Source organism: Elephantulus edwardii, unplaced genomic scaffold (genome assembly GCF_000299155.1).
Source record: "Elephantulus edwardii isolate Elephantulus edwardi_28Jun2011 unplaced genomic scaffold, EleEdw1.0 scaffold00183, whole genome shotgun sequence".
In the NCBI taxonomy this organism is placed as follows: Eukaryota; Metazoa; Chordata; class Mammalia; order Macroscelidea; family Macroscelididae; genus Elephantulus; species Elephantulus edwardii.
This window is the reverse complement of record NW_006399933.1, coordinates 1,698,833-1,713,178: the sequence shown is the minus strand read 5'-3', so window position 1 is coordinate 1,713,178 and position 14,346 is coordinate 1,698,833. Positions and strand designations below refer to the sequence as shown.

The following is a 14,346-nucleotide window of genomic DNA, read 5'->3' as shown; positions in this document are numbered from 1 at the left end:
GGAAACGACTCGACGGCACATAACAACAACAACAACAATGGGGAGCATGTGTGGCTTTGATTTCACATACATTATATAACACTTCAGCATGCCTCTGCTCTCTGTTTGTGTCCTGTTATGTTATTTTGTTCAGAGGTCTGGTTCCCTTGCCCCTTTTCCTCTATAGTTTTGTTTCCACAGAACTTGAAGTTGCATATGCACCTGGCATTTTATTACTCAACCACAGAGCTTCTCTTTCCCCTTCTCTCTTGAAATGCTTGATTTATTCTTTTCTTTTTGACCTACCAATATAAAGTTTGCTTGAGTAATTTTTAGTCTTCTCAGATTTACCTCATATTTCCGGGAGTCATCTTATTGATGTCTTATTCTTTCTAAAATGTCAAAATATTTCTTAATGAAGTAGCATCTCTAATAAAAATTCATTTTGAATTGATATATTTTCATAGGATTTGGGCAATGTAAAGTTAGAAATCTGAGACCTAGAAATTAAGCAATTGATTTGCATTTATCCACTTTACTCTCAATCTCTGTAATACTTTCATTCCAGAGTGCAATAAGAAATAGTATGCACACTTGCATCTTGACAGGGAAATGTCAGTAGAGCCAATTGAGAAAATTCAGTTCCTCTACAAAGAGATAATGTAATCTCTGTTCACTGATATAAACCAAGGCATTTTTTTCCACTTTCGAAGTGATAAGTAAAAACTGCTCTTACAAATCAAGACCATGCTTTCAACTGGGGTCAGCTATCCTTGGCCTAATGTGAACAAGGATAATACGTTTGGCATTATTAAATGTAGATCTTCAGTGCAAGGTAATTCATTTAACAGGAAATGAGTTACAAGGTAAAGGACAAAGTATATTAAAGCACCAATTCTCAGGTAAAGGTCAGGGACTTCCTTCTCTTATAATAGCAACTTAATGCTAATTCGTTCACAGATAATTCACCTGTCAGTTCTTTTGTCACTAAAATACCACAATGCACATATCTTGGAAGAAAACACATCATCAGTGCCATTGCCTCTTCACAGATATTATAAATATTATTAGGGAAAAATATGACTATATAAGAAAGAAAGTTTCCGAGTATGAGGAGGAAAAATACAGTGACATTATTTTAATAATTTACCTGCTTTTACAATACAGCATTTATAAATTATCTTATTTAATATGTGATTATAAAAGTAGAATAATTTTTTATATGTTGTCAAAATTCTCAGAGTAATTTTGCTACAAAATTCATGATCCACTTATTAGAATACCATGGAGCCAATAATTTATATTCTAAGCAAGTATCAGAAAAAGAAATGCTCATTAATAAATAACACTGATATTAATTAAATAAAAAATAATTTTACACATAAGTAACTATTCATTTAAATGTAAATATATAACAGAAAGCATATATGTAAAAAGAAAATAATGTTGTAAGGAAAGACAGGTCCTTGGAGAGGGACATCATGCTTGGTATGGTAGAGGGACAGCACAGGAGGGGAAGACTTTCTATGAGGTGGATTGATTCAGTGACTGGGATAATCGGAATGGGAGTGTCAGAGACAGTGCGATGGGCACAGGATAGAGCAGGGTTTAGGGCTGTTGTACATAGGGTCGCTATGAGTCACAAACGACTCGACAGCACATAACAACAACAATAACAACTATATGTATATATATACACATACACACATATATATGTATGTGTGATATTTATAAATTTAAGTTCCTGAGTAGTGCAAATATTTGTGTTTGACTTATGGATAAAAAGTGGATTGGTATGCCAAAGAAAAGGTCTGGCAATCTCCTTCCCCAAATATTACAGCCAAAAAAATCTTATGAAGTCATTGTACTCTAATACACGAGATCCCCATGAGTCTATGTGATTGAACAGCATAAGACAAGAGCAGCAACCTATACACATGTATTTGCTCCATCATTGGAGGAATTTAAAAGCATATTGATGGAGAAATCATAAAGGTATACATACTTAAATGGCTTCCAAAAATAGAAAACTTGTATATTTAGAAAAACACAAAGAGTAGAAACTATAATTTTTAAGGGTGCTTGTAGTCTATATTAAATTGTTAGTATCTATACTATAACAAAGATTTTAAGGATCATTTTGGAATGAATGATCAATATTAGCTAAGCCAATAAAAACAAGGCAATTCACCTCACACAATGGAAAAGTAATGGCTCTTTGTGTCACAGCCAGTGAAGCTCTTAGATTCTGAGTAGAAGACTAGAGGTTCAAGTCTACCCAGAGGTACCTGGTGACCAATTTCAAAGCATCAGATGCTGAAAACCCTATGGGGTTCATTCTACTCAAAGACAAATAGGGTGCCATCAGTTAGAATAGATTTCAAAGCAACTAGGTATTTTTGTTTTACCAATGGCCAAGAAATATAAGCAGTTAAGTTTACTTTTAGTAATATTCAAAGAGGTAGACATTAACACAATCTGATAATTTTCTTGGTAAAGTTTTCTTAAATGATAATGTCCTAGAAGCCCAGGATTAACATTAATTTTGTGATTTTGTTGTTAAATTAATAATATACAGCTTTTATTGTAAAAATCTATAAAGACAACTAAAACCTTTAATTCAGTTATTCTAGACATCTGTTCTAAGAAAATGTGAAAAGTAGAGAAAGTTTTAGATATAATAAGTCTCCAAGTTAGAAACATCTGACTCCTGAACTTACACTTTGATATTATATAAATTTATTCTAACTTCGCAATGATTGAGCCTTTTCTTGCAATAAGCACACTGCTACAGAGAGGATTTCCATGCATAGCACCACTCCATCAGGTTTCCAAGGTGGTAAATCTTAACAAGTGGAGACTGTCCATCTTTCTCCTATAGTGCAGCTGGATGACTTGGACCACCAGAGAATCACAACCTTTTGGCTAGTGAGGCACCATACTGCAATGGCCTCGGACACTAGAGCTCCTTTCTAAGAACTGCAGGCATCTATTTCAACTTACCTGAAAAATTCGACTTAAAGACACTCTTAGAAACAGATCTTGTCAATGACTAACTATAGAAGGTAATCCTCACTCTTCTCTTTGCCCTCCACAAATAAATGAATCATTAATAAAGAGAACTTTAAATCAAGAACATGTAGGACTATAGTTTCAAGATGATGATAGCCGATGAGACAGAAAAACATTGTACTAAAACTGAATAAGATGGGAAAATGATCAAAGTGTAATTGGATGTTGGAATGGACATCAAAAAATATATTGGTCTTTTTACATTTTCATTTTACATTTTTTATTATTTTCAAACATGTTCCTGTTGTTTTATGGTTAAAGAAAATCAATAGTAAAGACACTAATAAAATGTAAATATTTGAAGATGTTTTAAATATATCCTAAACACTCACTGAAAAAAAAAATGGGATGAGGAGTGACTTAGAGTAGCCCCTCTCTTCTTAATACAGATCTCAAATATTCAACAGAAGCTTGAAGATTACAGGTTAACTCACTGGTTAGAGCATAAACATCATTAATTACAAGAGCAGCTTTCTAAGAAAGTCAGTAGATAACTGACTCATGACCTCCTCAATAACACCCAACTGTGAGAGAGCTCAGTAAGGAAATGTCCTCCAACAGGCAGAGAATAACCTGGTGACAGCCTTGTGGCCTCAGGAGATCCTGACCCTGTTTCCCAGGCTATTTTTCAGTAGAGAAAAGATTCTACACTATGACCTCATGGATAAAGAGTAAAGGGTGTCCTGCTGAGAAAAATGTCTCAAATCCACTCTGGATTTTGCCCATTTCCTCAGCTCAGGAAACAGTACGGCATGTCCTGGATAACGTTTAACTGTCTCTTTGCAAGGACATATTAAAACATCAGATGAAATACTGTAGCTAAAAGATTTTCAAGTAAAATGTAATAAATATATTATGCTTCACCCAAATTCATGAAGTATGATAGATAACATCATGACTATATGATATAATGGTTTAGCAACACATTACATTTTCAGATACCTGAGAAATGTGAAGGCATATATATATAATATTAAGCCAAGCTGAATACTTCTACTAAAAAAAACCTCTCAGATTAAATTTGCCACACAGAAAATTTTAAAGAATTACATTGAACTAAAAAGTAATTATCAAGCTTGATAAGCTCTCACTCTAATTAAAAATAACTTGTGAAATTTAAGAATAAAATATTGCAATGAAAAGAAAGTTGAACATATTGAAAAAATCATAACATTCTATATTTTTTATAAAATTACATTTTTTCATGTTTTGAGATTAACAATTAATACTTTATTATATAGTCTTTCAACAAATACTGTGAAAATAGACTCTCAAAATCAAGTCCTAAAGTAATGCATTTCCCATACTTTTAGGTTTATGCATGTCACTTATGTTAGAGAATCATGTTTTGTTGGCATAACTTGACATAAGAAATAATGAAATTATTGTCTTAGAATTACATAATGAATGAGTTAGCATTATGATGGGAAAATTTGTTCTTACAGATATTAAATTAAAATAATTATATTAACTTCCTTATGTAATGGTGGAAATTTAGATCCATTTCTTACAATAAACATTTGATTCGTCTACTCCAGGATTTCTCATCCCTATTGATGTTTAGGTCTGGATAATTCTTTGCTCTAAGGAATCGTCCTGCACATTCCAGCATGTTTAGTGACATGTTCAACCCCTGGCAGTGTAGTCAATAGATACTGATAGTCCACTTATTCACTTAACAAAAAGTGTGTGACAACCAGAAAGACCTAGACATTGCCAGATACCATGGGAGGTAAAATCACTTGAGGATGCAAACTGCTACATTTACTCCTCGCTTATAGACTATCTTGTATTCACCAACATTTGACATTTACAATAGTAAAAACCTACTGTGCAAATATCTTATGTACTAAAGATGTGCAGAGAATGAAAGTTCTTATTTCGTTGTGTTTCACTAACATCCAGGGATTGGAGAGTGCAGTCTCCTTGAACTGCCAGGATGCCTGCTCTGAGTGGAGGGGTGCTTGAGTAGGGCATCAGGGACAAGATGCTGCCTATCAAGGTCTGAGTACCTACACGGTGCTAAGGCTGGAACACTGGAGCTGGTGTCGTAACAGTGGGCTGCCCTCGTGGAAAGAAATATGGGATCTCAGGACATGGCCCTAACTCCCAGCTCTGAGGTAGTAGGGAAGGTCATGGCCAAAGTCAAAAAAGAGCTGTGAGAGAGAAAAATAAATACTGGACATTAATAATAAGCCCACAATGTTGGTAAAAAAATGTATCTGAGAATATATACTTTAATGGTAATGTTAATGAAAAATTACTTGGGATGTTAATTGCCTGAAGTTCATGCTTTCATTATCATGTGGATATCAAAGAGAGATAACTCTGCTGCATTAAAGGAATGATAATTACTAGAACAAGGGAGGTCATGAGCCACCTTGACTTAACAAGTCACTCCATGGTGATGATCAATTATGTTGCAAAAGTTCAAGAACACTGATAAACTGGATTATATGCAATAATCAAAATTGTTGTTGTTGTTGTTAGGTGCATTGAGTTGTAGACAATTCATAGTGACCCTATGAACGAAAGACCTGAACACTTGTATAACTTTCATTGTTTTTATGTCATAAAAAAAAGAGCTGTTAGAAAGGGTAGGCAAGTGCTTGGGGCCCACAGTACCCTAAGTGAACTGGCCAAGGCCTCTGCAGCTTCATAACCTCCCTTAAAGTCCCCTTTGGATGAGCATAGATGAGGGTAGGTAGGCTATGTGGTGGATTTATCAGGGAAGTGGCCAGTAGTGTAAGGCCAAAGGCAGATACCAGGCCTCAATGTCCTTAGCCTCAGCAGAAGCTCTGGATTATCTAGTCTCATGAAGACATAAGGGATCAAGGGCTTTCAAGTGAGTACTGAGGGATGCCTAGGTTAAAGGGTGGCAGGGGAAGCAGGCATCCCACCCCATGGTTCCCAGGCCTTTATTCTGACAGGAAGCACGCTGCCTTCAATACCAATGGTAGGTGATTATGAGGAGATGAGCCAGGATTACATATCCTGAAAATACAGTGAGGGCAGGAGAGAGAACTGGAAGGGAGTGGTCCTTGGGCCATTCTATGAGCATGATGGGCTAAGCCCTCCTGCAGTGACATAGGGGAGATGAAGGCAAAGGTGGCAGTTGACTTCTCTAAGGGCCTATATTGTTAGACTGGAGTGACTGGATAACTTTCCATTTTCATAGAATGCCAATTTTAACATAATGGCCTGGTTCCTCTAACGTAATTATAATTAAAAGTGAGTGGAAGTGTTATAGACTAATGCTTGACCTATTCTAATCCTTAAATATTTATAGATTTGTTAACAGAAATTGAAGTTTAAGAGAACAATTGATGCAGCTACTTATACTACCCAGAAGTACCTTTTCTTATTTCTTTCTTTCTTTTTTTGTTTTTTTTTAAATAGAGGGTCAGAAAAAGAGAGGAAAGGCCCTCAATGAGATTAACTGACTATGCAAAAGTGCCAGAGATCTTGAGGATGACCCAAGACAGGGCAAAGCTTTGATATGTTGTTCACTATTAGTAGTAGTTGACTCAATAGCACTAAACAGTCCTGCAGAAGAAACTCAACGCTCTTGATTTTAACATGCCCATGATCCCGAAGCAGTCAAATCAAAGGTGCAATAAGCACTTTATAAATACAGGATCAACTGATGCTTCTTCCTTCTCCATACCTTCTCTCTGATAAAGAATACCTGCATTTGTTAATAATTTTAAGCATCTCTGCTTCCACATTGAAATATATATATATTTTTTTTTCTCATTTGGCTTTTTAAAAATGCAACTAAGGAGTTTATTTTGTCAATATTTTATAAGCCCAGAGGGGCTTAGTGATATTACTGCAAGGGACCGGGTTGCAACTTAAGACATCTAATTGAAGCCTACCTTCTCAACACTGCTTGTCACAGTGCCCTTAGTTTAATACTGGACATTTCAGAACTTCAAACTGAAGATGGCTGCCTTCTCTTTGAGATTTCAATAGCAAAAAAACCCAAACAAACCAGAAATTCTGCCAAATTTTAACCTTTCTCGTCATTCAAATAACACAAATCTAAGATTTCTCAAATTACCTAAACTTATTTCACTAAATGCAGTAGCATGTATAGCTACATATCTGAGACATGTTTCAATGATAGACATATGCACAAAAACTAAAACTGAAAAGAATCAAACCATAAACAGAGCATCAGTATTACTTTACTCTTTGCTGACTGAAGTTTAAACCATAAATAAAAAGATATGTTCAGATACTTAGCCAACTTCTTCATATTATATGATAAAGATAGACTTTACCATTGTTGTATATGCTCAATATGTTTTAATTTATAATGCAAGTGACATATACCAAGAAATAATATTTGGTTGTTGTATACCTCTGAGTGTGTGGAAGGGAAGGAGAGATTTTTATTGTTGTTGTAGTTGTTGTCTGTGATCATGGGATTATTATAAAGAATAGATAACCTAAGATGAAACAAAAGTGAAAATGATTATAGAATTTTTAAAAATATTTGTCTACTTTTACTTGTATTTTTTAAATACTTGTGTTAAATTGTTTATTCCAAACTCAAAGCTTTTGTTACCATTGATATTAACAAAAACTGCTATTTTTCTTCTAATAAGTAATATCAAGAGTACCAAGTGATGCTAAAAAATGAATGTTTCTTACAACCAAACAATTAATTGATATTTTTTACTACTTCCCTCAAGCCAAGCATGCCTTGATTACAATAGCTTACCTCTTCTCGATGCTCATCTCCTTGTCTTTGGACATACCATTTAATAGATGCTTGTTGGGATTTAGGTATACATTCCAGAAAGGTTGAATTAAATTCAATGCCAAAAATCACCTTTTCATCGGCAGTTTCATGACTAATGCCTAGAAAGCAAACATGGAATAGGAGATTAACCTTGACCTGATTTTAAAAGCAATAGGAAAATAGACTGATTTAGAACAGATGCTTTGAAGGAAAGGACCATGAACATTATTAAAGAGAAAGGAAATTCATGCTATGGTATCGTAACCTAAGAGTCAAATATTATCTTTTAGATTGATTTTCAAAACTATACTCCTGCATTGCTATTTAACTCATCAATGGAGTTGTATAAAGAATAAAAACACACAAGATCTAAGTTTTAATATTGAATCTTTCTGAGTCAAATGAAGATTTGCATCTTTTAATGCACTAATAAGATTTTTCACCTATAAAACGTAGCTAGTTTTGTGGGTAGTTCTGGAAGAATAACTTGCCTTTTAAAGAGAAAGTCTATCATGAATTAGTCCATAAAGTTTATTTTATAATATTAAGCAACTTTTATTCTAAGAAACAAATATGGTTGTCCTCCTTCCTTTGTAAAATTTGTAGTAATGGTAATAAATGAAATGCTTATTCAGTATCTGGGCATTATTTGTATTGTTATTAAATTTTCTTTTTATTCTGGAAGGCTATTCTGGTCCAACATGCAGGTAGTAGACAGTTAATGGATGCGGAAGGAGCAGTGTCTCAGACACCTTCCTCTCGTAAATCAACGGCACCATCTGAAATACATTCCTTCCAGAGTTGCCAAAGGCTGTGTCCCATGTGTGATCTAAGATCTGGAGCTCAAATTTGATCAAATAAAAAATGACGTCTGCTCAGCATGGCCCAAACATGCACTTTTTCATCATATATTCAGATGTCTCAATTCTGCAGATGGGCCTACTTAGCATGTTAGGCATAAACCAAAGAGTAGGGCTTAAGGGACGAAAGTGAATCCTAAACCTAAGCACATAAAATTATCATCAAATGGCATGAACACACATACATCTTTTATACTTCAAGAAATGCCTTTGGAACTTATTTGTGTTTTTGCAGTAATGGTGAAGTCAAGCATGTTGATACCATTATGCATTAGCATCATAATCTCCAAAATGTGTGGATTTCATTTGAAACCTGGATTTGATTCACTATCTCTGCCAATTCAACATATTATATTTGCAATTTTCACAGTTAATAAATTCCTAATGCACAATAGGATTCTAATGTTGGTCATGAACAAGAAAGACTCATATCATTTTTATATAACAAGATGTCCATTTCTTGAGCAAAGAGAGTTCATGAACAAAGGAAGGATTGTGCAGGTATATCGTTAGATGGTAGGACGAGGACTCAGTAAATCTCAGTTAGACTGATAGAATCAAGGGATTGGCCAATTCCAGTCCACTGTTTCCCTGTCTACCATGACTCATAGCGACCCTCCCTTGGATTTCCAGGGCTGTAAATCTGAACGGTATGAGACTACACATCTTCCTCTCTTTCAACAGCTGTTGGATTGGAACCTTTTGGTTAACAATACAACATGATACACAGATCTTAGAATTCAATACACAATAAACTAGTCAAACCAAATAAATGACTGATATAAAATGTTGATTTTCTAATATTCTTTCCTGTTTCAGTAAAAAGTAGTTGATCTTATGGCAAAAAAAGTCGATATTTTATCAATTTGTTATAGAATTATTTGTTGTCTTCTAATAATGTTTCATCTTTGAATTTTACATTATCAATTAAAAAATAAATTTATGTATATATATGTTATTATTATCTAAAAGAAAGATAAAAAGATATTTAATAGTATTATAAAATGGAAAATAGCAGAATATATAGCCTCATAATGAGGAAAATGATCTTGAAGTATTCTTATTCTTCTAGATTGCCATTAATTTTTGCCCTTTCAAAGTGAAATATCTTGACTATTTCTTCATAATAAATATATGATATATCAATGGAAATAAAGATTATATATCTTTTAATCATTGTTCTACATGCATTATTGATTTTATACCATTAAAAATAGTAATTTTTTAAAGTTAAAGTAGTAGGAAAAATAAAGAAGGAAGAAAAGGAATGAATTCTTGCAAATTATTCCATGACTTGGTTAGTGACTGAAGTTTAACACATTCATGTTAACTTAAAAGCAAGTCATTTCCAATCTTCTTAAATAAAAGCTATGGTTCCAATATTATCCCCTTCTCTCCACTGTGAATACAAAATACTCCAGTGTGATATCAATTGCAATTTTTAAGTTGTAAATTTTCTGAAAATCTTTACATAAAGTTTTCTAATTAATTCTATAATTCCTCTCATCTCAATTATTTATACATGTATCAATTACTTTTTAATTTTTTTTTCAAAAAGATTTTGAATGACCTTTCCATTTCCTTCCATAGAATCTGGAGGAGGGGAAAGAACAGAATACTAGGGTTGACTGTGTCCTCCAAAATACGTGTTGCATATCCTAGTTTCTATGATTGAGAGGTCTGATGACCTGAAAGACAGGTCATCACCACTAAGCCACTAAAGCTCCCTATACAGGTGTAGATTATTTTATTTTAAATGACCTTCGTTTCTTTACATAGAATTTAGAGGGGGGACAAAGATTAGAATGTTATGGCTTGACTTGTGTCACGCAAAATATGTGTTGTACATCCATGCTTCTAGTCGGGAGCTCCTTTGGCCTGGTTGATGGAGAGCTGCACTTCCAAACCAAAGGCAGGCAGTATAAGTCTACCAGTTTCTGAGTGGGAAAAAGATGAACACTCTTCCTGCCTCACAGCACTCACTGGAGGGGTCAGCGATGCTTTCACTGGTTCTGATTCAACGGAAATGACAAAGAGGGAGAGAGAAGGACATCTGTGTTTATAATCTCAATTGAAAGTAGGTTGCCTTTGTTATATGCATGAGATAGGATTAGGGTAAGGATAAATACTGCAAAAATATTTTTAATTTTTTAATTTTATATTGCTTGGCATACAAAGTTCATAGTATCATTTCCATACATTATATTGTATAAAATTAATCACCATTGATCCAAACCCATCATAAACCCAACTTTTCCAGTCCCCACTGGATCTTGCCTACATTCTTTAACCCCTCACTCTGCCCATATAACTCTATGCTCTCAAGATCCCCTCTCCCTACCTCAGGCCTCCTCCTATCTCCTCTTCCACTTTGGACTCCTGTATACATTTTACGAGTAATCCTTCTATTTTTACAATAATGATCTTATATAGTATTTGTCAATATGAGACCGAGTTAGTTCACTCAGCATAATGCTCTCCAACCTCTCCCATATTATATAGTATTTTTCAAAATCTTTGCTCCTGTGTGCTGATAGTATTCTATCATGTGAATATACCACATTTTCTCAATCTATTCATTTGTTGATGGAGATTTTGGCTGTTTCCATTTTCTTGTTATTGTGAATAATGCTGCTATGAAGATGGTTGCACAAATCTCCATTTGTCTCTCAGTTCTCTTATCCTCAGAGTATATTCCTAGCAGTGTAATAACTGGGTCATATGGAATTTCCATGGTCATATTTTTTAAGGAAACACCAAACTGCCTTCCCAAGTAATTATATGATTTTATAATCCCACCTTTTGAGATATAAAAGAGATTAAAGGAGTGAGAAAGCAAAAATAGGTAAGAAAAGATGTTAAGCCACTTAAATATTTCCCGGATACATAAGCACAAAGACACAAGGTTCTTCCTCAAGAACAGGTAAAGGGAGAAAATCTTCATTTTCTGGCATCTTAATTCAGACTACCTGCCTCTGAAACTATGGGAGGAAAATCCATTTATTAAAGCCACTCATTTGTGGTATTTCTGTTTAACAACAGTAGGTAACTAAGACAGTTAAGTGTATAACCCTGAGACAGGGAATTATGGACTTACGAATCAAATAGCCTGGAATATTGATATTCCAGCATTTAGAAGATAGAAAAAACAGAAAGCTAGAAAAGCTCAAAAGAAGCAGTCCATAAGGTAAGATAAAAAGCCAAAAGGATGTGGTATCATAGAAGCAGAAGTGTCAGAAGCACAAAAACTCTGAGGAGAAAAACAGCCTTGATTTGTAGTGCCTGCTAATTTTCAGGGTGGAAATTCTCCCAGCATGACTGATTTCAAGCCATTCACAAAAATTCCTAAACTATCAGTCATCTGTCATGGGACTATGGGACCTGGCTCTAGCACATAAAGAAGTTACAGGGAGAAAGAGGTTCAGGGAAGAGGGAGTTAGAGATTAAGTTAAAATGAGAGCTGAAAATTGACTGTGGATTTGCTAAGGAGACGATTGTGGGTGACCTTGACAAGAATATATTAAGGAGAAAGAGAGCTACAAACGATGGTATGCAATGATTACCACAAGAATGGCGAAGTGGAAGTAATAATTGTGAGTGCCTTAGGCACATCTATGTTTTATATCACTTTCTTCTTAATTTTTATCACTGTCTGCCATAAGCATATATTTTACCTTTTTTATGTTTACTGCCTGCCTCCAGCACTAACACACAGTTGATTATAAATCTGCAGAGTACAGGGACTGTTTTCATTTTTGTTTACCAGTGTACTCTTTAACCTACAACAGTCCCTGTTGACTCTCATATGCACATAGCGGAGTGCTGAACAGAATAATGGACAAGACTGTGAGTTAGTTATACATGAGGAAAAAAGGTCAAACAAATTATTTTGGATCAGAGTATGTGTCTCAGAAGAATGAAGGTTATAATTTAAAAATAATTATTTTGTTTTGTCTTAATTAAGAAAACACAGCAAGATCACCAGTTACAGGCTATGATGACTTGGTTGCTTATTTACATCAAGAGTTGAAGAAATGTACAACCCAGAGAGGATAAAATTGACAAATGGACCTTCATCTAAAACTATTTCTAATAGAATGAAAACAAAACCTATAGACTAGGTGAAAAAATATTTGGCAATTACATCTCAGACAAGGGTCTCATAACAAAAATTCAAGAATACTACAGGACTTCCACAAGAAAAAGACTGATAACTCAATTACAGAATGGGAAAAACACATGGAAAGACTTTTCACAAAGGAAGACATTTTGATGACCAACAGACACATGAGAAAACACTCAAAATCACTGACAATCAGAAAGATGCGAATCAAAACAATGGATGTCATCTCACCCCAGCAGCATCGGAGAGTTTAACAGGACAATAAGCAATGTTTCAAAGGATTTGGAGAGATTGGAATGCTCATGCACTGCTGATGGGCTTATATATTGGAACAATCCTTCTTCAAGGCAGTTTGGCATTTCCTCAAAAAGCTAAACTTAGACATCCTATATGACTCAGATATTCCACTACTAGAAATAAACATGATGGAAAATAAAACTGAAACATGAATGGAGATGTGTGCACCTGAGGGACTCCATTTTGTAACCAATATGTCATTTTAAAATATATATGTGCCTCTAGAGCAGTAAACTGAAAGCTGTGGGGAAAGAGAGAAAAGAGTCCCCACCCAAACATCAGCCAATCCTGTATCACCCTGTTTTCGCGGGCTTTCCTTTGAACCAGCCAATCCCGTATCACCCTGTTTTCGCGGGCTTTCCCCTTTAAATAGGCAGGACAGCCCAGAATCGGGGCCGCGGCCATCTTCCCTGTTGTATGGGCACGGTTTGGAACGTGGCCCGGATTCGAATCTGAAATAAATTCCCTCTTGCCCTTGCATCGGTGTCGGCTCCTTGGTGACTTGGGGGGAACTGGATTTGGGCATAACACACCTATGTCACTCTAGCAAGAAAATGGAAACAAAGTGTTCATTAAAAAATGAATGGATCGACAATTGTGGTGCATTCACACAATGGAATACTATACAACACTAAGGAGCAATGATTTCATAAAATACTATAGAACATGGGAGAATATAGAGAGCATTGTGCTGATTCAACTACCTCAGTCTCATAAGGACAAACACTGCCTAAGAATATTATTGTAAAAATAAAAAGATAACTAGTAAGATGTGTGTAAAAGTTCAAACAGGAAAGATGAAGGAGAAAAGGTGTAAATCTAGGATAGCAGAGTTTAGTGGGAAGACAGGGAGATAAAGGAGTAAGAAAGAGCTGATGGGGACCTGAAAATACAGGGTAATAATAGATATAGATCAATGGTGATTAATTTTATAAAACGCAATGTATGTAAGTTATTCTATGAAACAAATGTGAATGAAGGACTTTGTAAAAGACAATGCACATGAATGTTATGTAACGTATGTAGATTTTGCATGAAAACATATACAAAATAAAGAATTAAAAAAATCAAAGAAAGAGTTGAAGAGGAAGGTTCCTATGATGAAATATATTGTAACTATGACAGGTAGTGTTTTATTTTCCTTAGTTGTATGCATTTACATATGTGTTTGTGCTTGTGTGTTTTCTATCTGGGAGGGCATATGAGTGTAGCCCTAGCTAGGCTTTAAAAAGGTGAATTCTTGGTATTGCAGAAAGGGGGGGTGG

At 34.8% G+C, this 14,346-nt stretch overlaps 1 protein-coding gene across 1 annotated transcript in view; it reads right to left on the bottom strand.

Annotated features, from left to right (window-relative positions):
• The window catches only part of SEMA3D (sema domain, immunoglobulin domain (Ig), short basic domain, secreted, (semaphorin) 3D), a 179,451-nt gene that overhangs the window by 5,001 nt on the left and 160,104 nt on the right, over positions 1-14,346 (bottom strand). The window contains exon 16 of the mRNA XM_006896139.1: positions 7,781-7,920. Coding sequence (XP_006896201.1) covers positions 7,781-7,920 — 140 coding nt within the window. The remainder of the gene's footprint in view (positions 1-7,780; positions 7,921-14,346) is intronic.